This window comes from Malaclemys terrapin, chromosome 5 (assembly GCF_027887155.1).
Source record: "Malaclemys terrapin pileata isolate rMalTer1 chromosome 5, rMalTer1.hap1, whole genome shotgun sequence".
NCBI classification, from domain to species: domain Eukaryota; kingdom Metazoa; phylum Chordata; order Testudines; family Emydidae; genus Malaclemys; species Malaclemys terrapin.
Genome location: NC_071509.1, coordinates 63,426,886 through 63,449,233, shown reverse-complemented (window position 1 = coordinate 63,449,233; position 22,348 = coordinate 63,426,886). Strand labels below are relative to the sequence as shown.

Here is a 22,348-nt window from a genome sequence, read left to right as displayed (position 1 = left end):
TGAGTTAGGCAAGTGTGAACTTCTAACATTCATTCTAGTTGAAAATGTTGCATGCTTTTAACTTAAAAACAACTACCTTAAAACTCCAGTCTTTACTTGGTCTCTGAGTAAGGAAAAAATTCAAGTTGAAAGAAAATTAGTTTAGTAGCTTTAAGGTTATGAATGTATACGTTATTTTTTGCTTATGTATGTCATGATTTCATCTTTAGTTTTTTCTTATTTCTCTTAAGATTGTGCTTTCAAAAAAAAAATTAAGATCTTTGAAGTTAGTGCAGGGAATTTAGACATAAATCTTCCATCTGAACTTGGAAAAGTTCAATGTTTGGTCTAGTGACTCATTGGGGATTGTAATTAGCTCTCAGTTAGTTCAGGGAGTGGCCAAATGGATTGAGAGTCTTTTGGGGACCAGGCTGGCAGGCACAGATCATGGCCCTGATTCAGCAAGATGCTTAAGCACATGCCTAGAACAACTTACCTGCTTAAAGTTAGACACATGCTTAAGTAATTTTCTGAATCGTGGCCTAAAGCTGTGGTCTAAGCCTTGTTAAGAAGACCTGCATTCAGCAGTGAGTCAGAGGCCAAGCAGAAGGTGGCGATGCAATATCTGATTGCAATACTGATTGAAATGTGATCTACTAGTGCCAAATCCTCCTACAGTTGCTGTGCTGCTGCTTAAGACATTCTCTGGTCTGTATGAACAACTAGATAACTGAAAACTTCAAAGAACAATCAACTTTGCTGTAGAAAAAGGAAAAAAGATACCTAAATGCTTATTTTAGTGGGCACAGTAAATAAAGTAGGACCTAATTAATATTGTATGAATTAGTTGAGTGGGAAGCCCCAGTTCAGATTAGTGAGGTTGGCAGATAAGCAGTTGCCGTAGGCTGGGCAAGTCAGTGATGTAGCCATGTTTCAGGGTGTTTGCTGCGGGGAGGGAGTCCAGGGGTGATATGAAATGCCCCGTTAGTCCTTTAGGCATGTGGCATCACCCTTCTCAGTCCTGCCCTCAGCACAGCATCAGAACCTCACTGTGAACAGGGCCGGCTCCAGGCACCAGCTTCTCAAGCAGGTGCTTGGGGCGGCCACTCCGGAGAGGGGCGCCAGGTGCAGGTATTCAGCGGCAATTCGGCGGACGGTCCCTCACTCCGGCTCAGAGTGAAGGACTTCCCGCCGAATTGCCGCTGCAGATCACGATCGCGGCTTTTTTTAGATCGCGATCGCGGCTTTTTTTTTTTTTTTTTTTTTTTTTTGGTTTTGGCTGCTTGGAGCCGGCCCTGACTGTGAAGCTGTAAACTGCAAACCCAAATGTTTGTTCTGAGTACAGACTTTCTGGGTTGTGGTTTACAGATTAGTGAGGCCCCTGCTGTAGAAGTTTCAGATGGAAGTGGCAATTGTATTGGGCACAGGGAACACCTGGCAAGGTTTTTCTTACACTTTTTAACTGATTTTTTTTTTTAATTGAATACTGCTGCACTTAGTTATGGGTAAGTTTCTTGGGAGGGTAGAAGGGTCTTGGGAGGGTAGAAAGCAGTGCTTGCAAGGTATATCGCTGGCAGGGGAGTGTATGTGTGTATGTATTTTTTATTTTAAATTTCTCTTGACAGGTTGATAAAGAGACTAATACTGAGGAAGCAGTTAATGAGAATATGGCAGTCCGACCCAAGGACAGAGCCAGCTTGAGCTCTAGACAGCGTCCCTTTGTCAGGAACAGCATGCTAGTGCGCTCGCAAACTTTCTCTCCAGGAGAGCGGAACCAGTACATCTGTAGGGTAAGAGGAAAAGCACTCTCAATGAGATGCTATTAACTAAAGAGTCATTTAATTCTTTGGCAATGGCACATTAGTGGCAATGAGTCATGTACTGGGAAAACCCATTTTTCACCTGCAAGAGTCTAAATTGTGCTTTTCTTGGATTTTCAAAAGAACATACTGATGCACAGTGGAACAGGCTTACAGTGAACTCATATATTGTGTCAAAGCACTTTACTATGGATGAAAAGCAACCCTTTGCAGAGGGCTTGTATCTATGACGTGACTTGTGTTGGACCTTTGCAAACAGGTGTGTTTCACTGTATAAACAGAACAGTAATTCACACATCGCAATGCACTGAAATCATCTGGCAATTTTGATCTGTTGAAAATGTGTTAGAATAAAGCTCATAATAAGCAAACATTGCATTAGCATTTTTTAATAATGTACAGCGTGAGGGCAACATAAACTGGAAAAAGCTCAGCTGCTATCAGTTTTGAATCACTTTTTGAAGCTTACCCTGATTTCAGATTGGTTAGTATGGTTAGCATCTACATGATGCAGGTCTGAAACCCTGCTGCAACTGTGTCCCTGAGCTCTGCCTTGGGCATTAGTCTCAAATTTGGTTCTGACAATACAGTTTTAGTCTCCCTTTTAACAGTGGTAACATGGAGACTGCCTTAGTTTATCAGCAATAGCTATAAGTGTTTGGTATTTAAACAATAAAAACATTTTGTTTTAAGATCTAAGAAGTAATCACAAGCTGTATTACACAAATTTTAATTTAAAAACAAACAGATTTTTTTTTTATTTGATATTTGCTTTGATCTGAGTATGGCTTCAGTGGCAAGTATGTCATTTTTTTTCCTCAGCATTTTAATTCCTTACCAATCCCACTCCTCAATTGGTCAGGAGTTTCCATTTTAAATAATGAAATTTTTAAAGTTGGTCACAACTTTATGGTGATTATCTGATTAAAAAGTTAAAATAATTGGTATGAAAGCACTTAGCACTATGTTATATTTATCCTGTCATAAGGTGACTCTCCTGTGAAATGACCTTTCACTTCCTCTTGCACTCACTAAGTATATTAGGTACCCATAGAATACTCTGCTCTACAGGCTTTGCATAACTTTTGGATAACTTTTTGGCTGAATCCAGAGCCCACTGTCTGTTGTTTAACCCCGGCACATTGAGATCTTGTTCACACTGGTGAACCTTGCAGCCCTAATGCTGTTACTTGTGCAGCTCCTCCAGAGGAAGTAATGATGGATGGTGTGATGTAGAGAGGGCCCTGATGGTTTTACCTACTGTTATGTAAACTTGGGCATGGCAGTATAAATACCTTAACTTCCACCCATCCTACCAGGGGTGGAGCTGAACTGGTGGTAAATTATGGCTATGAAGTTGGCTAGTATAGATGTAACCAGAGTGTGAAACCAAGGTACCATGCAGCACCTCAAATTGTGACTGTGGCAGGAACAGGACACAGAGATTGTGACTTGCCAAAAGATCATAGAGGAAGCCAGTAGTGGAGCTGATGACAGAACCCCGACCTCCTGGGTCCTGTTCCACTGCCTGAACCACAAGACCATCCTTCCTCCCCCACTGTGCAGCATGTCCTGGGCAGAAAACATCTGATGGATATGCACTCAGAGACTTCAAGGCCAGAAGGGGGCCATTGTGATCATCTAGTCTGACCTCCTGAATATTGCAGGCCACAGAACTTCACCCACTACTCCTGTAATAGACCCTTAGCCTCTTGCAGAGTTTTACTGAAGTCCTCAAATCATGGTTTAAAAGACTTCAAGTTACAGACAATTCACTCCAGCTGATGTCCGCTCCCTTATAGTAAAGCACCTCTTCTCAGATGATGATTTGAAAGTGACTCTCATGAAGTATGTATAGTCAGTAGAGTTTGTAGGGGGAGAGTCTCAAAGACACAAAGGACAGGTAGGGACCAAAATCCCATTTGTTCCTTTGAAAAGTGTTTAACGAACGTTTAGATGCTAATGTCTGATCATTAGTATTGATGAGTTAACAGCTGAATTCGTATGGGAGAAGACTGACTTCTCTCTAGGGACATGTATCCATATCACAAGTTCTTCTTTTCACATAAATGCTGCATTAGAATGCTGTATGGCTTTGATTTTGTCAGTCATTGAAATTTCAGCAGCAAAATTCCTGTAGTTCATGTTAATTTTTTCAGCTCTTCAGAAAAGAGTACTAATAATCTTTCTGATAACTGTATTAGACTTTAAACCAGCTTTCCTTTAATTCTGCTACTGTATATATTGATATACTTATTCAGTTTGAGAACAATCTGCCATGTCATGGAATAGCTCAGTGGTTTGAGCATTGGCCTACTAAACCCAGGGTTGTGAGTTCAATCCTTGAGGGGGCCGTTTGGGGCAAAAATCTATCTGGGGATTGGTCCTGCTTTGAGCAGGGGGTCCCTTCCAACCCTGATATTCTGTGATTCTATAGTGTAACTAAGGCTATGTCTACACGGCATTTTTGTCGGTAAAATTTTTGTTGGTCAGGGGTGTGAAAAAAACACACCCGTAACTGACACAAGTTTTACTGACAAAAGCAGTTTGTCGGCAGGAGACGCTTTTCCGCTGACAAAGCTACCGCCGTTTGTTGGATGGTTTTATTTCCCCAGCAGGAGAGCTCTCTCCTGCCGGCATACAGCAGCTACACGGAGGACCTTACAGTGGCACAGCTATAGTGGCACAGCTGAGCCGCTGTAAGGTACGCAGTGTAGATATGGCCTAAGAAAAGAGCCACTGTTGTTGTTTAGTCTGTGGTAATGATTTCTGAAAAGTAGTAATGTTCTTGTAGGAGGATCTGCACATACATATATTCAATCCAAATAAGACTGAGGTTGAGATTGTTGCTTGTTGGCCAGGTGAACATGTAGAGTAATTTGCTTTTCCCTGTGTAGCTCTGTTGATAAGGGTCTACCCCAGGCAAGTGAATAGTATTCGCAACCTTGGAAGTAAGAGGACTGTAAAACAGCCAATGCTTTGGCAATATGCCCTGTGCTAAGCTAATTAAACTTTTTAAACAATCCACAATGCATTTTCAGTAAAAATATTGTAAACTGCAAATGATTCTATTTTAATTTCACCATAATTGATGACTGATGCAACAATCCATTTCAAGCCATGAGTAACCTTCCATCGCCTGTGTCATCATTATGCTGTGACTGTCATGTGTTCTATGAGGAAGAGAATGTGATTGGCTAAGCCAGTATTGGGCACAACTCCCCCAGGGGAGGCATATAAGATTGATGAAATTAAGGTGAGTGGGCCTTTAACAGTACATGAGGTAGCAGGGGATTCCCTTCCCCTGAAAGGGGGGCTTGACTTTCAAAATGTTGGGAAATGGGGTCTCAGCTAGGTTAGGTTGCCGACCTACTGGCTGAATCATCGTTTTGCTTCCAAGTAAAAACTGCTGAAATATCTTGATGTGTATGGGGGGGGATGTTTATATTCATGTTATAGAACCACTGATATTGTCTGGACTGGCAATGTAAATTGAAGAACAAAAATAGAGTAAAATTACCTAATGTTATCCTTCAGCACCACTAAATAGCCTAGGGTTCATTACGTGGCTTCAGATTGCTTTCATGTAGTAAATGTCTCTGCGCTCTTTAAGATGCTAACCCTGAACATATATTTTATCTGACTGAGAAGTTTTATTGAACCCCAAGAATGACCCACATCCACGAGGTTTTCTAAATGTTTCTAACGTAAAAACAGAACAAGCCTTGTATTGAAATATACCGCTGTTTTATATCGGAGTGTTTATATCCATATTTTGACAGCTGAATCGAAGTGACAGTGACAGCTCAACACTGGCCAAAAAGTCTCTCTTTGTGAGAAATGCCACAGAACGACGGAGCTTGAGAGTTAAAAGGGTAAGTGCCGTCTCACCTGAGCAGTGATCCACATATCTGCTACTTTTTTCTATTTAATTTTAAACCATCAGCTTGATTTTAGGCGTCTGGAGTCTATAGAGTGATCTCAGCATCTCTTTGAAACACCCAGACTCCCTGGGATCCCAGATCCAAATCTTGCCACAACTGTGTCATGGCCCATCATCTTTCCAAAGCAGATAAACAGAGTTCCATTAATTGTGTCTAGGTCCGTTGAATGCGACCTTTAGCAACAAAATTGTCTCACCAATGTTTGGATAGTAACGATCCCATGGCATTTCTTGTGAGAGTAGAGGTTTGCCCTGGTACCCTGGGGCAGAATTGCACCTTCCTCACTATTAGGATGTGTGCCAGATGGTTGCCACCCTCACATTTAGGGTTAGTTGTTTCAGAGATATGCTGTATAAAAGTCATCGGGATCCTTCAATAATGCGACACACTATTTAAATATAAAATAATATATTATGCATGTTTATATACAGTATACATAAAGAACACACAGACAACATTCATCCTAAACGTACTTTTGGTGGAAGGGTTGGGAAATCCCATAGTTTCAAGGGTTCAACCATATTTAAGTTTTCTTTTTCAATGAATTTCCTCCAAGATCTTTTGTGAATAATGAAGGGATTTAAAGGAGAAAAGGATATTATGACAATACATAAAATGAAATTTACATTCTCACCTAGGGGGCTGTGTCCATTTTTGGTTACTAGGCTTCAGAGATACAACAAGCATTGAAAGGGTCTAAGGAAGGCTGACTGTACTTAGCAGAATGGCAGAGTTGATGTAGGAGAAGAGATTGCAAAGTTGGGGGGGTTTACTCTGACCATCATGTGAGAAAACTCAATTAAATTAAAGGAAGTAAATTTGAAGCACTGAAAGGGAAATACTTGTTTACAGACTATGGTCAATCTCTGGCATTCCCGAATCAGCAAGGTACTTTAGAAAATTAATAGCCCTACTGAAATCAATGGGACTACTCGCGCTTAAAGTTAGACATGTATTTAAGTGCCTTGCTGGATTGAGGCCTGCTACAGGAGGTCATTGAATCAAATGCTATGTCTGGAACTTTAGAAGTCCTGGATAATTTTATGTCTATTAATGACACATGCAGAGCTAGGAAAGCTAACGACTGTTAAATCTCATACTTCATAATTGTGTTGCTGTGAGGGTCAGAAAGCAATTTTTCGCTAAGGCTTTTGGTCTACACATAAATTATGTCAGCATAGCTATATCAGTCAAGGGAGTGAAAAAACCATACCCCTGACTGACATAGTTATGCCAACAAAAGCCCCACTGTAGATGCAGCTACAGGTCTGTCGCATCTTACGTGCATTTAACATGCGTGATTTCAGCTTTATGCGGTCGGCAAAAACAAAAAAAAAGAGAAAAATAACAATTTTAATACTGTACCTATAGGGCGGGCAATTCCGCCCGCCATTCAACTCAATGTAATTTTGACTATACGCGGTTTTCACTTTATGTGCTAACTGTGGAACGGAACCCCTGAGTAAGATGAGACTCACCTGTATCTTCATGAGAGAGGGCTTCTGGCAACATAGCTCATGTCATTCAGGGAGGCAGTGTTCTGATAGACAGAAAAACTCCTGGAAGTGGAGGCTTCATCTACATTGGGGGCTATGCTGGCCTGGCTATTCTGGCATAGCCATATGGCATCTGTAATGTACAAGCTATAGGAGTTTTACAGCATCTTGTGAAGCGTTAGGCACTGGCTGCTGCCAAAAGCAGAGTCCCAGAGTAGATGGCCTGTGGACTGTGACCTGATCTGGTACGGCAACTTGTGCTCAGAAAAAATAAATGTGAACATTCCTTACCCAACTGGCAACGCCTTACCTCAGCCTTTGTATATTAAATGTACTCTTACTTTTTATTACATTATCGTTCCTGAACAATTCAGCCTGCATGCCAGTCGATCATGCGAAGAGCTACGCAAGAGCACCCTGTACGCACTTCTCTTGACTTGGAGCTGGACCTCCAGGCATCTCGGACGCGACAGAATCGGCTGAACGATGAACTGCAGGCACTGCGCGATCTTAAACAGAAGCTTGAGGAGATGAAAGCCAGAGGAGAGACTGACCTTCCCCAGTGTGTGTTGGAGGATGAGCGATTCCAAAAGCTCTTGAAACAAGCTGAAAAGCAGGTATAAATAGTGAACAACTCCATCACTTTACGATAAGCACTCCTTTATTTCCAGGGAGGGCTGTGCTTAAAAACCTAGTCCTTATAGTCTGGTTGTGAAGGAAGCACAAATGAAAAATGTCCTGTAATGTGTCTATAGATGGAATGGTTCCATAGTAATATTAAAAAAAATTAAAAACCCTTTACTATAGGTTCTTTGATAAATTTGGTTGTTTAGATTTTTTAGAAGATATTTACAGGAGTATCAAGTTTAACTAAATACAAAGCTGAATTATGTAACATCAGTAAAAGATCATGGGAAATCTAAGGAAAAAATCTACTAAAGAATTAATCCAGGATCAAGTATTTATTTATTTATTTAAACGTAGAATTCGCTAAACACCAGAAGTAATGTTATTCTAAAGTTGAACATCAAATTGAGTAGCCAATTAATTTGGAGGTGAAACGCTCTTTTTCATCTGGAGGTGGGGTTTGTGTTCTGAAACAATATAGAAATCCGTTTAAAGGTTTAATAATCTTAAATCCCAGTCTTCCTCCCATTGAAGTCAATTATTTTGTTTTGTTTGGGGGGACGGGGGGGAGTTGCTATTCAGTGGTAGCTGGCTCAAACTCTACACAGATGTAGCTGGATAGAAACCTCAACAGAGAGGGCATAGAGAGGCAGAAGCCATGATATGAGACTATAGACTTTAATAATACCTGTGGAGGCACTGTGCAGCAGCCCCACAGGACCCCCACCCCAGTTGAGTTTGTCCTTCAGAACACCCTTCTTCTGACTTTGGCCAGGGAGAGCTGAGTTTCACCCACCAAGAGGTAGGTGCATTTCAGAAAAGTAAGTAAGTAATGGTATGTAAAATAGTCTACTGATTAGAGCAATGTAGGGGCTCACATTGCCTGGATAAATTACTGGATCTACCACAGACTCTTTGTAAGCAAGGCACATATCCTCTCTGTCCCTCAGTTCCTTGTTTTCTAAAATGGTTATGTAATACTAGCACACAGTAGGGTGGAGGGCTCCGCGTTGGGAAAAGTTCTTGGAGATTCTTAGGTGAAATGTGCTGATAGTGCAAAGTTTATTATTTTTATCCACGTGGATTCTTTGTGTATGTTTAAGCTCCTTCTTGTTGTTTTGTAACTAGAAAAGTTTGATTATTTAAGAAAAAAAGATAAATTTGTTAAGCAATTGAGTATCAGACCTTATTTCTACCACCACACTTTAGACAAATATGAAGCTATTACCTTATTAAAAACTAAGGGATAACTTCAATCCATAGTTATCCCCATTACCATGTACATATCTCTGCATTAGTTAGTACTGTAAAGGTCCCTTAATACTTATTATTTTATATTTACTATCTAAATTTAGCCAGTCCCTCAAGGAAGTACCCAATGTATTCAGTATTTACATTTCTAGTGTCAGGGGACCAATGGCTGAAGTTCTCATCCCTCTCAGTGCAAAGCCTAGGCTTTTGTGGAGAATTAAGGAGAATGGCATCCACCCCCAAATTGCATTCAGGTTGTAGTGCTACAGTACAGTCCCTTCTAATGCCTCTGTTCCAGGCTACGAATCAGTCTCTGCACCTTCTACAGCTGCCTACACTGAGAGCTTGTAGGATACTCTCTGCGGTTGGGTTGAGTGGTTGCGGTTGGTTGGTTTAGTACTGATGCAGTCGCCAACAGTGCTAGCAATGTTGAAAATGCTATTGTAGACTGGCTGCTAGTGCCACTTTATCACTGTGTTGGCTAAACAGGCTAGTCTAGACAACACGGTTGTATTTCTTTACAAAGCCTGCGAGTCCCAGCATAGTTAGGACCAATACGGCTACAGCAAGTGTGGGAGAATTTTAAATAATCTTCAGTGAAAACAAAATCTGAAGGCATGGGGGATTTCCCAGTAACCAATGTAAACAAAAATTCAGTGGTCCCTTTCTGGCCTGCTACAACAGTCCCACCACAGCAACCTATTTGGAACCAATGTGGAGACCTCCCCTGCACATATAGGGTGTATAGCCCCCACTCCAACAGGGCTAGTGTGATCATCCATAATGCAGAGAACCTTGTATAGTTCCTCTGCAATAGGATGTATTTCTTCTGGTTTGAATAGGGTTAAGGAGACAGAAGAGATCAGAAAAAATAGAAACATTATCCAGCATTTCAAAATAAGTTTTAGGTGTCTTAATATTTTAATAATAAATAAAATGAGTTCCCTAAAACAGCTCTCATCACATGCTCAGTATTTACATATCTGGAGTATAGTCCTCTAAAGTTCTGATCCACTGTACCCTTCTGGGAAAGATTTCCAAATTTCATTTAAAAAAAAAAAAAAAGCCCATTCTGTTTCCCTGTTTGGTAAATTAACCTCTCCATATGGAGATAATCTGTAATATGAGGTTAATGCCACATAGACAAATCTTTGGTTTCAGCACCCTTTTTACATGTTATGCTTGCAGAACTGACTTTTTTTAAAGTGCAATTGTAGAAATAAAGACATAATATCTTATCAACTGTATAGTAAAACAAAACTGCCATCCACAGATGTTTCTTTTTAGGCAGTATAAAACCCGATATAAATGTTGGGCCTGAGTCAAAACCTCAGATCTTAAACATCCCCTGACAGAATTAATTCAAATTTATGTTTTGAGGGTCTCTCATTTTTAAGACGTTTTGAACTGGTATCCTGTGCGCTTTCATACTGCAATTCAGTGTAGGAAATTAGAACACCTGTTCAGAAATGAATTGTTGCATTGAATCAATATGAAACTTACTCACCCCAGGCATTAATCTGCTCAGAGACTGCCAAACTGTGCTCTCTAGAGCACTTTTTAGTGGTCTGCAGAGAGTTAGGTGATAGCTGTTCACCTGGTTTTCAGCTGAGAAAAATGGAGCAAGTGGGAAGGAGAAATAGAAAGAACAGCAAAAGTTAGACATCTTTATTCTTTTTTTCCAAAACATCTGAACACTCATATTAAATGTCTGCAAAATAGACAATGACTGCTTGCTATAACAGACAAAACCACTGCTAACTCCAGTGTTCGGATCCAAGGAACAGGTTTGTTTCAGCATAGGTACAAAGTACCACACCTCAGTGATCAATTGAGGGTGGTGGGCCAGTGAACAGGCTGCAAGCACCCTCGGCAAAGACTTAACGTCTCAGTACAGTCTTTTATACCCAAGATAATTCTGTATTTTTATCAATATCCCTCTCCTCTGATTCATTACATAATAATAAAGTTTTATGAACAAATATAACATTCTGCATTGTGCCCTAAATTGTATAACTTGTTTACTTGTATAACTTGTGAATTTGTCTGGTACTTTGGGGACTTTCCTTGTTTATTCTGATTATATTTGGCTGGGTCATTGTGACATTTCATTGTAACTTCATCCTTGTTGTGTGCCCCAAATATCAGGGACATTTCAAGAGCTGAATAAGAGAATACACAGTAAGTTAAATCTGAATTAGCCAAATGGCTTTGTTGTGCACTTCTTCCCAGAAAGGGTTATTTACAGGTAACCCTAAAAACTAGCCAATTCATTGTATTGATTATATTGGTTATGCACCTCCTTATATATTAGTAGCGCGTGTGTGTGTGTGTGTGTATGTGCATATGGTTGATTAAGTACACTTAAGCCCTTACCACTTTACGTGAGGTAAATTCACCTAATCACTGTCTCAGCTCCTTACACTGATGAAGGGAGATGATCTCCACATTCATGAATGGGGAGGGGAGATGGTCCATTCTCTTGGTAAGGGGATAAGAGAAAATGTCTATCATCATGTGGGTCTGTTCTGTACAATGATTTGAGAACTCATGTGCTTAGACAGAGGAGAGCTTTCCTGTGCTCAGTTGTCTTAAGGCTCACTCACCTTTTTACCTACAGTGTGTGATGTGGTAGCTTGGTGATGCTGCACTGAGCTTTAATATAACTGGAGTTAGCGAGAGCCAAATGATCTGCATTGCTTTTTTTCAGGGTGTCCTTGTCTCCTCCATACCCACAGGTGAAAGGTACAGGGGATCAAGATGGGGGAGAAGCAGCAAAAGCAGAGTGCAGCCTCTGTGGCATCTTCCACTATCCCCATGGAGTCCAAGTTGTATGTCCTGGGCAAGGTTGGGACAAGGACGGTGTGTGGGTTCTACTGGTGGTGGCAACATTCCCTCATGTAACCCTCTTACCACCAAGGGGTCTCTAAGAGCAATGGTTAGTGGGGGATCCCAATCAGAAACCATACTGCTGTAGGTTCAGAAGAAGTTGGAGGTGAGGGAGGGAGGGGCTGGGAAGCCAGTACAGAGGCACAGGGCCTGTTTACTGAGGTATCTGCTTCCATGGATTTCCCAAGATCAGCTGAAGCGTCTGCTGCTTCCATTGGGGGAAGGTGCAAACTCAGCCCCTTCCCAATTAAATATGAGAGTGCAGGCTCATGGTGCCTCCAGTACCTGATGTAGGAATTGCTCAGGTAGGGGAAACAGGGCCTGCAACTCAATTACTGAAAGTGCTCTGAAAACACACTTCTCCACTGCTATTTTTTCAGGTTTTGAAATGGGAGCTGCAAGCACTTTGATAAATGGATTGGTGGGCAGAGATGTAACAGGTCATTTCAAGTCTGGCAGAGTGGCCAGTCTGTTGCCCCTGCCTGTAGTGCTAGCACAAACTCCTTGGGTGCTGTTAAGTACTGAAGTGAGCTAGTTCAAGGCTTTGTATAACAAAAAGCCCTACCAGTCATTCTTTCAAGTGCTGTCCCCAGATAATTACAAACTGTAAGCTGTGGCATGATCATGATGTACTATATTGCTCCTTACATCCATACTAAAAGGTTACCTGGTATCACCAGAACTTCTATAAATGCCTCTCTATCCTTTATTAAAATGATTTTGTAACACTTTGCAGAAGGGAGGGAGAGAATTGGGGCTATTTTATCTTTCTTAAACCGTAGAAAAAAACCATTATCATGTGGCTGTGACCTTTTCTGCCCTGTGCTGAAAATGCAGATGTGACCCAGGGAGAGCTTTTTCCAGATCTGCTGAAAATTTTCTTTTGACAGTCTGTCTTTCTCACTGTAGATGTTTTGTTTCTGCTTTTATCAGAGACAGCACATTCCTTTCCTGCTATTTACTCGTAAATGTGGTGCAATTTCCAGACATTTCATAGATCTGTGAAGTGAAAATAAAAGTAGAAAACTTGAAATAGCATATGTTTACATATTGCGATAGTCAACATTAGCTGAGAATGCTTGTGATTTTAACAGATGGACATTGATAAAACATTTATTAATGTTCCAAGTGTTACTTTACATTGCCAGAAATAAGTTGCAGATTGCTATTCTTGCTGTTTATAGACCGTGCTTGCTAGTGTCCAAGAACTAATGGGGAAAATATTTCAGTTTTAACCTCAATTTTAAAATCTGACTTGATATTTTGAGGGGAGAGAGGGATTTCCAGAGGGATGGGTGTGTGGTTTCAGCAGTGATACTAATAAACACTGACCATAGCTTTATTCGGGGTGGTAAGTTTTCTAAATCACTGGTGCAGAGACACGATGCAAGTATAGTAGAACAATTTTTTAATATAATGATCGTTTACAAACAAGAAAAAAAGCTATTTTTGCTGCCTTGTTTTTCCTTCTCTCACCTTTAAAATGTGTGGTTAAGTATTAATGTTCTGAAGTGGATATTTTCTCTTATATTACTGCAAAATTGCTTCTAATTAAAAAAATGAAGTGCAAGAAATAGGAGCATATTAAAAAATGTCAGTACAATAGACTTTGTTGTTGAAGGTAAATTAGTGATGTTCATTTTCAACAGGTTGCAAGTGTGCTGCTTTTTGTAGCCGTGCATTTAAGGTATGTCTTCATAGCATTTTGGAGCAAGCAGGAGCGAGCCTCCCAGTGTGTGTAGACAGACTTGGGCTAGCAGGGTTCACACTAGCAGTCTAAAAGTAGCTGTGTAGACAGCACTTTGAAGCTGTGGCTCAGGCTGAAACTTGGCTCTGAAGCCTAGGGAGGGGGATGGTCTCACTTGCTCCAAAATGCTGCCTGGCTGTACCCCAACTCCACAGTTCAATTCGGTGACTGCCACAAAAATACTATTTTCTAGGGCTGTGAAGCAATTAAAAAAATTAATCACAATTAATCACACAATTAAAAAAATAATAGAATACCGGTTATTTAAATATTTTTTGGATTTTTCTACATTTTCAAATATATTGATTTCAATTACAACACAAAATACAAAGTGTACAGTGCTCACTTCTTATTTATTTTTGATTACAAGTATTTGCACTGGTAAAAAAATACATATATATATAATATATATTATTTTTCAATTCACCTAATACAGGTACTGTAGTGCAATCTCTTTATCATGAAAGTTAAACTTACAAATGTTGAATTATGTACCAAAAACCAACTGCATTCAAAAATAAAACAATGTAAAACTTTAGTACCTACATGTACACTCAGTCCTACTTCTTGTTTAGCCAATCGCTCAGACAAACAAATTTGTTTACATGTGCTGGAGATAGCGCTGCACGCTTCCTGTTCACAATGTCATCTGAAAGTGAGAACGGACGTTCTCATGGCACTGTTGTAACCGGCGTTGCAAGATATTTACGTGCCAGATTCTCTAAAGATTCATATGTCCCTTCATGCTTCAACCACCTTTCCAGGGGACATGTGTCCACGCTGATGACAAGTTCTGCTTGTTAACGATCCAAAGCAGAGTGGTCTGATGCATGTTCATTTTTATTATCTGAGTCAGATGCCACCAGCAGAAGGTTGATTTTCTTTCTTGGTGGTTTGGGTTCTGTAGTTTCTGCATCAGAGTGTTGCTTTTTTAAGACTTCTGAAAGCATGCTCCACACCTCATCCCTCTCTGATTTTGGACGGCACTTCAGATTCTTAAACCTTGGGTCGAGTGCTGTAGCTATTTTTAGAAATCTCACATTAGCACCTTCTTTGTGTGTTGTCAAATCTGCAGTGAAAGTGTTCTTAAAACAAACATGTGCTGGGTCATCATCCGAGACTGCTATAACATGAAATATATGGCAGAATTTAGGTAAAACAGAGCAGGGGACATAAAATTCTCCCCCAAGAAGTTCAGTCCCAAATTTAATTAACGCATTATTTTTTTAACAAGCATCATCAGCATGGAAGCATGTCCTCTGGAATGGTGGCCAAAGTATGAAGAGGCATACACATGTTTAGCATATCTGGCATGTAAATACCTTGCAATGCCAGCTACAAAAGTGCCATGCAAATGCCTGTTCTCCCTTTCTGGGGACATTGTCAATAAGAAGAGGGCAGCATTATCTCCGGTAAATGTAAACAAACTTGTTTGTCTTAGCGATTGGCTGAACAAGAAGTAGGTCTGAGTGGACTTGTAGGCTCTGAAGTTTTACATTGTTTTGTTTTTGAGTGCAGTTATGTAACAAAAAAAAATCTATATTTGTAAGTTGCACTTTCATGACAAAGCAATTGCACTACAGTACTTGTAGGAGGTGAATTGAAAAATACTATTTCTTTTGTTTATAATTTTTACAGTGCCAAATATTTATAATAAAAAAATGTACACTTTGATTTCAGTTACAACACAGACTACAGTATATATGAAAATGTAGAAAAAAATCCAAAATATTTAATATTGTTTATCGGTATGATTAAAACAGTGATTAATAGCGATTAATTTTTTGATTACTCGTGTGAGTTAACTATGATTAATCGACAGCCCTCGTATTTTCCTTAGCAATACTAAAACAAATGGTCATTTGTAAGTAATAGATCTAAAATTGTTAACATTAGAGGGGCTAAGCTCTAGTCACAAGCCAGTCTCTTTTTAAGAAGCTGGTAAGATGAGCATTGTAGAGAAGTATAAATGGGCAGAAATATTTTAAATATGAGGAAGGCACCTTCTCTTTCTAGTTCTTTTGTAACTAAACACTTGGCCAGGCAGTGACTGGTATTGTTCAAACTGGCATGGCCCTAGTCAGTTATAAACCCAGGAAATAATTTATCTCACCTCAGGCATCTAGCTAGTGGAGGTGGTGGTGCATTCTTTCCTTTTCTAAATTAATGCCCAGCTCCCTATTGAAGCGATACTCATCACTTCTACTTGAGATGTCAGTAACTTTGTGCTATGTTCCATTAACTCCCTTGTATAAAGAGATTTTGCCTGATGAGTTTAACTCCACATTCTTCCTCCTACAGCCTCTTTGAAATTGTCAGTTGCTGGATGTTGTAATTTTTTCCCCCTCTACAGGCTGAACAATCAAAGGAGGAACAGAAACAGGGTTTAAGTGCTGAAAAATTGATGAGAAAAGCTTCCAAGGATGTATGTCGGTTACGGGAACAGAGCCAGAAAGTGCCACTGCAAGTGCAGTCGTTCAGGTACAAGCATGTTCCGGTTGGTTTCCTGGCTCTTCTAAACCTGTAAAGTTAGTCAGTGTAAGCTCTCATTTTAAGAATGTCCTTTTATTTAGAATTGGTCAATTTGCTGCAGTGTTGCAACATGAATTATTAATGAGTGTAAGCCAATATGCCAATGCTGTATTAGTTAAAACCTAAATCTTCTTTTAATCTAGGGTTCTGATGTGTAACAGTTTAGTGATTTCAGAGACTAAATAACAGAGTTGGGGGAGAAAGAGCAGAATTTCAAGTAACAGAGATTCTTTGGCATAATTTTAGTAAATCTCCCTGATGCCAATCAATCTAGAACACATAATAGTGAGTGTTAAGGCAATATGCATTTGACCAGGAAATCCTCATAACTGACACCACAACTGGATGGCTGGCCATGAGGCTTTGGCTCCCTCCAGTCCCTTTTGACAGCCAGCAGGGAGAACCAAGAAAGATAGAGATTGTTTATGGGGTTTGTTCAGCATAAACCAGAAATGAAATCTTGTAAATTTCATTTCTGTTGGTTTTGCCTGTAATTAACTCTTAAGAGGTTGTGGTTCTAGCCTTAGGCTCATGCTATTAAATGTAAGATTGGTGGTTAATACTGTCACCTGTGGTGACTTAAGGATGAAGTACCTGAACTTGCTTGCATCACCAAAAGCTGGTAGGATGACACTGATGGATCCATTTTGATGCAGCAGCCAGCTATTCAGTACAGATTCAACCTAAGGAGAATGAGCAGGGAGGTAGTATGGCCATGCTGTTTTCCTCCAACTCAGAATACAGCAGTCACTCACTGCAGAATTGGATAAAATATATTGTCTTTATTTTGTGTGTGAGTCTTGGAATGGAGATAATTTGGCACTAGTTTTTGGGTGCTTATCAACCCATTGCTCTCCCAGATGTTGGCATGAACTATGGAAGCTCCTAAACATAGTGTTGTTGGAGGAATTGAGGCTGATAGTTACACGATGACTTTAACATCCATCGGGATGATAAAATCTTGGTATCATCTCTGAAGTTCCTGATGGCCATGTAACTATGTGAACTGGTAGCTACTGGCTCAGTTCACATAGTTGCACTCTTGATCTAGTGTTTTGAACTGGAGCTCAAGCTTAGGCAGTTGGAACCCAGGATCAGTGTACTGGAAAAATAGCCCCCTACAGTTTGAGTTTAGGGCGCACCAGTCCTGTCAGGGGATGGACCTGTTTTAATGGTCCCCACTCAAAGACTAATGAAAGTAGAGCACCTCTAGGAGGCTCTGTGGGAAGATGTTCCTGTGAAAGATCACTATTGAGGAGTTGGTAGAATATTGTAAACATTTATCATCCATGATCTATACAGCGTGTCCTATACACCATCTTATCTGGCTTTGCCCTCATGGATTGCCTTGGTCAACAGATAACCTTTCATGGGTGAAGTGAGAATGATGACAGCAAAGTCTCCAGTGATGGAAATCTGGGGCTGATGTTGAGAGTTTGAATCATAAAGAGTCTTTAAATTCTTATGCCATGGTTATGTGGGAGGCAAAGTAAAGATTCTTTGCCTCTGCGATATAATCCAAAACATCTCAATCAGTAGATTAGGTTTGGGTGACAGATAGCTTGTTGATCAGAGCTGCCTTCACGGGGTAGTTGGTAAAGTTCTTCCAGTTATGAGGGATATGTTGTGAATAAAACTGAGCAGATCTGGGCTTGGCTGCCTGCTACTGTGAATGGGAGGCTACTACTGTGATCAGGAGTCAAGTTCAATCTAATTCAATGAGAGCTATTAGAGGTGTTTTGCTGTCCTTTTTAATTCACTTCATTCTTGGCAGGTAAAGGTCAGCAGAAGAGTAGTAGGTCCATTGCTAGTGGAGATTGTTGACCACCTTCTTCAGACTGGACATATAGGTGGTATCTGTTCAGGGAGCTGTTGTGCAACCTTTGCTCAAGAAACCAATATGTAACGTTGGCAATGTGGTTAAATGCCACCTGCTGTCTAGTCTCCCATTTTTGGTTAAGGTGATAGAGACAGTTATGAGTATCTAGATGCTCCAGATCTGCTTGAAACTTTTCAATTTGGTACAAACTTGGGTTTGGACTGGCATTGGTAGTAATGGTGGATGATCTCACACTGACGTGTGAAGATCCTGGTGCCTGTGCTGATAAATCTGCTGTTTTCAATACTGTTCACTATGAAATGTTACAGATTTGGTGTAAACTGTAGCAAGAGTAGGCGTAGCTGCTCTTTGGTGCCACCGTTCCTTCCTTTGCCGAATACTCGCAAAGAGTTGTGTGGCTCTTTATCCCCTAGGGGCAATGTCTTGTGGAGTTCAAGGTTCTGTTTTGTCCCTGTCTCTTTCATCGTGTCCACTGGGCTACCGAGAGGGCTAATGGGGAGGTACTTTCTGTATGCTGATGACATCGAGTTCTGTATCTTTCCCATATAAGCCATACATTACTGTTGAAAGCGTGTTCAGTGTCTGGATGAGACTGGCACATGCATGAGAGCTAGTTAGCTAACTGAAGCGCAATCCAGATAAGGCTGAGGTGATAATAGGTCTGGAGAAGCGACTGGAACATATAGTGACAATTCTATCAACCTCTTTTTGAGGGTATTCATGCCGCTTGTTATTCCTGCCCTGTTTTTCCCTTCCGCTCATTTTCTTTCTGAAAGTCTGGATCAGATGTCAAATGCTTTTTTAGCAGTGATTATTCCCCTTTTAATGCCATATTAGGATATATGGTTACCATGATCTCACTGTTATGATTACGAGTTTTTGTTGCTGCCACTGCTGTATTGAGAAGCTTCATTTTTTCTTCCCACTGGAGCTTCTCTCTATTTTGATAAATCTGCATAATATAGGCCCTTCATTCCAGACTTCTCTGGCAACAGCATTCTCTGCAAGCATATTCATTGGATAGCTTGAAAGCACTGACCCTAAGGATTTTAGTCAATAGAATAAATTATTTGTACTTGAAATTTTTGCATAAAACCGATACTTTAAAGAGCTGTTCTCTTACGTTATTCATCATATACTGAAGCTGTTGGAGTTCTTGTGATATTTTAGCTGCTAATCACTTTAAAGATTTCCTTAAACTTATTTTCTAATTCTAGGGAGAAGATAGCTTACTTCACAAGAGCAAAGATCAACATACCATCCCTACCAGCTGATGATGTATAATTACATTTTTCATTGAAGTATTTTTCCACTTGCTCATCTTTTTAGATGAACGTTTTGTAGTTGTAGCCTCCTGCTTTTAAAGATCTTCTATTTTACATCCAACTATAAAGATGTTCATTTGTAAAATACAGCGAACTGAGTTCTTGTATGTTAAAAGGCGCAAAAAAACAAACAAACCACAACTACCAGAAAACCAAAGTAGAACAATTCTGGTACACCGATGCTAATTTTGTACAGTTTGTATGTATCGCATGTGTGCTCTTATTTTGTAAAGATGGAACAAAGGAAAGTGTGTATCCTGTTGAACCGCACTGTGTTGAGAAATATTACGTTCAACAGAAGATTGTTTATCTTTTCACTATTTTCACGTGAGCAGACTGTGAAGATGGCTGTTATGCCATGCAATATTTTTGTACAAGTGTGACTTTTATAGTTTGAAATTAACCATGAATGCAAGCTCCTTTCCAAAACAGCAAGGCTGCCTCGTAACAGGTGCTGTTTAGATTTCCGTCACCTACATTGGGATTTTGTTTCTGAAAACGATTTCTTGATTGTCCTTTTTATTTCTATGAAGAAAGAACATGGAATACTGAGTGCAGGAATATCATTTTGTGAATGTACAGTACTTTGGGCTGCACTGTACAGTACTTTGCATCTGCAAGGTGGGGTGGGGGAAGGGAAGGGTAGACCAGTAACCCTAAAACCTCTTATAGTGAAACTACCAAAAGGGCAGCTGCTTTCTGAAACTGAAGCTGAATCAAATTCACATCAAGGTGTTTATATATGAGTAGTCCTACCACTGCGCTGTAAAATCTTACATTTAAATGTAACCTTTTGACCTAAATGTTTTTTACATACTGCTTGTTGACAAAAGTAAACAAGATCAGGTTCATGAAAAATTAAATCTGTGCTGTTGTCAGAAGAGGAAAAACTACCCATCAAATTCATAATGAATCCACTGACTCAAGTACCAGAAGTATTGTTGGTAGAGAAATCCATACTGGAAAAGTCTGTGATCTAGAAAACCAAATATTTCAGTAGGATATGTACTACAGTTCTCATTATTTTTTTTAAAGTAAATAAAACACAAGCTGTTTTTCAGAATAATGATGGTTCAAGTTGAACAAGCTTAAGGAGTAAATGTGAACAAGATGTCTATCAAAATAGAATTTTAGCTTATCTGACCAGACCTTTTTGTTACAAAATGTGGGTGTGCTTGTCATAGTCCCTGGGGAAGCATGCTACTGCATCAGATGTGGAATAAAGCATCTACAACACACTGTTTGGTAAAACAAAACTTTGTGGTTGATCTTATCGCCAAAACGATGTAACTAAACTTGTATCTACAGTACATAATCTCTGAAGATTTTTGAAAAAAATGTTAAATTCAAAGTTGTTGTTTTTTTTAATTCTGTGGATAGAATCTTTGTCCTTAACCTACAGATTATATTGACAAGCCACCTATACATAGTACTTCACTTTTCCAGAAAGTAATTAGTCTTGTTGAAAGATGAAGAGAACATAGCTACAATATGTTTGCAAATGTCTTCTAAGTTCAAGGTAAGAAAATTCTGTGCCTAGAATCTTTTGTTAAACACATCAAGGATTTTCTTGTGCTACACAAATACATTTATTATTTCAAATCCTTTAAATGTATAACTGGATGCCACACAGTTTTGAACAAGTGCCAGTCAGGCCAACTGACTGAGCATAATTCTTCATGGATATCCATTTATTGCTGTTCTCTCTCTCTTATTTTTTTTTCTTTTTTTTAAGACTACTAGAAACAAGAAGATATGATTCATGCTTGTGAGATCAAATTTTAAAAACAAAAGTTTGACATTTAATGTAGAGGTGAAATGAAGGTTGACTGTTTCAGCTTCTCAGTTTGATTATATAAAATGTTTGTAGGATGTGTAGAATTGTACCGTATGATTTATTTTTTTATTTATTTACAGTCTTATTTATGTTCTGTTAAATATAGTTCAGTTCTGGCCATTTAAAATGTTTGACGTTAAACTATTGTGGGAAATATTTACAGCTTTCTAAATTCTTGCCAGACTAGCTGCTGTTTGTTTATATGTTGAATGACATTCAGAGGAGTATAAAAAAATAAATTCTGATTGGGTGTGGTCAAGACTGTAAAGTTCTCATGGCTTTAGTTTGCAAAATTTTCTCATTTTTAAAATGAGACAGACTTAAATGTATAAGCTCTTTCTCCTCACTTTCCAAATCATTAATAGTGTTACCAACTTATTTATAGGCAGATTTTAACAATTCTGGGGGTTTTGTTTTTGTTTTTACTAATTCAAGTTATTCATACTGCTGAAACATTCAATAGACTGAACTAAAAGTGGATATGAACAAACCATAAAGTTCAAATTTATAAATATTACTCTTAAAGAAGTAGAGTTTACGCTGCACAGGGGCTAACGAATATAGTAATTAGTTCTCATGTTTCAGTTATCAGTATGTAATTGCAATTGTGTATATCAAAATTAAGTATTACAGGTACAAAACAATATTATTGTTTAGCCAAATGAACAAAGTTCAGCAGAAATTGTTATAGGATACAAATCAAGTAATTTTAAAATCTTTTTTACTATTGCTATGTTTATACTGTATTAAGTATCGAATGCTCAGGACTGAACTAAATATTTAATCAGGTTATATTCCGAATGTGTTTCTGTTCTAATTTTGTCTGTAAAAGTATGCAAATACATCACATAGATTAACTTTCGTCTCTGCACTTTCAATGTTTTTCAGTGATTTGAAAAAAATAAAAAATGTTAACAAAGCTGTTTTGTAGATTAGTGTTTAATTTTAGTGAATTCTTTGATTTCTGGGCTGTCTCTGAGCTCTTTGCAAAAGCAGATGTTCACTTACCATTTTTGTTAACTTCAGAAAATCACTGCAGTGTTACTATCAATCACTGCTAA

The 22,348-nt window shown here is 39.2% G+C and overlaps 1 protein-coding gene across 2 annotated transcripts in view; it reads left to right on the top strand.

Moving 5' to 3' along the window:
* WWC2 (WW and C2 domain containing 2) overlaps positions 1-22,206 on the top strand; it is a 159,085-nt gene extending 136,879 nt beyond the window's left edge. For both annotated transcript variants that reach the window (XM_054030334.1, XM_054030335.1), the window contains 5 exons: positions 1,605-1,769; positions 5,582-5,674; positions 7,614-7,856; positions 16,107-16,234; positions 19,343-22,206. In XM_054030334.1, coding sequence (XP_053886309.1) covers positions 1,605-1,769; positions 5,582-5,674; positions 7,614-7,856; positions 16,107-16,234; positions 19,343-19,409 — 696 coding nt within the window. In that variant the 3' untranslated portion in view covers positions 19,410-22,206. The remainder of the gene's footprint in view (positions 1-1,604; positions 1,770-5,581; positions 5,675-7,613; positions 7,857-16,106; positions 16,235-19,342) is intronic.
* Positions 22,207-22,348: the final 142 nt, after the last annotated feature.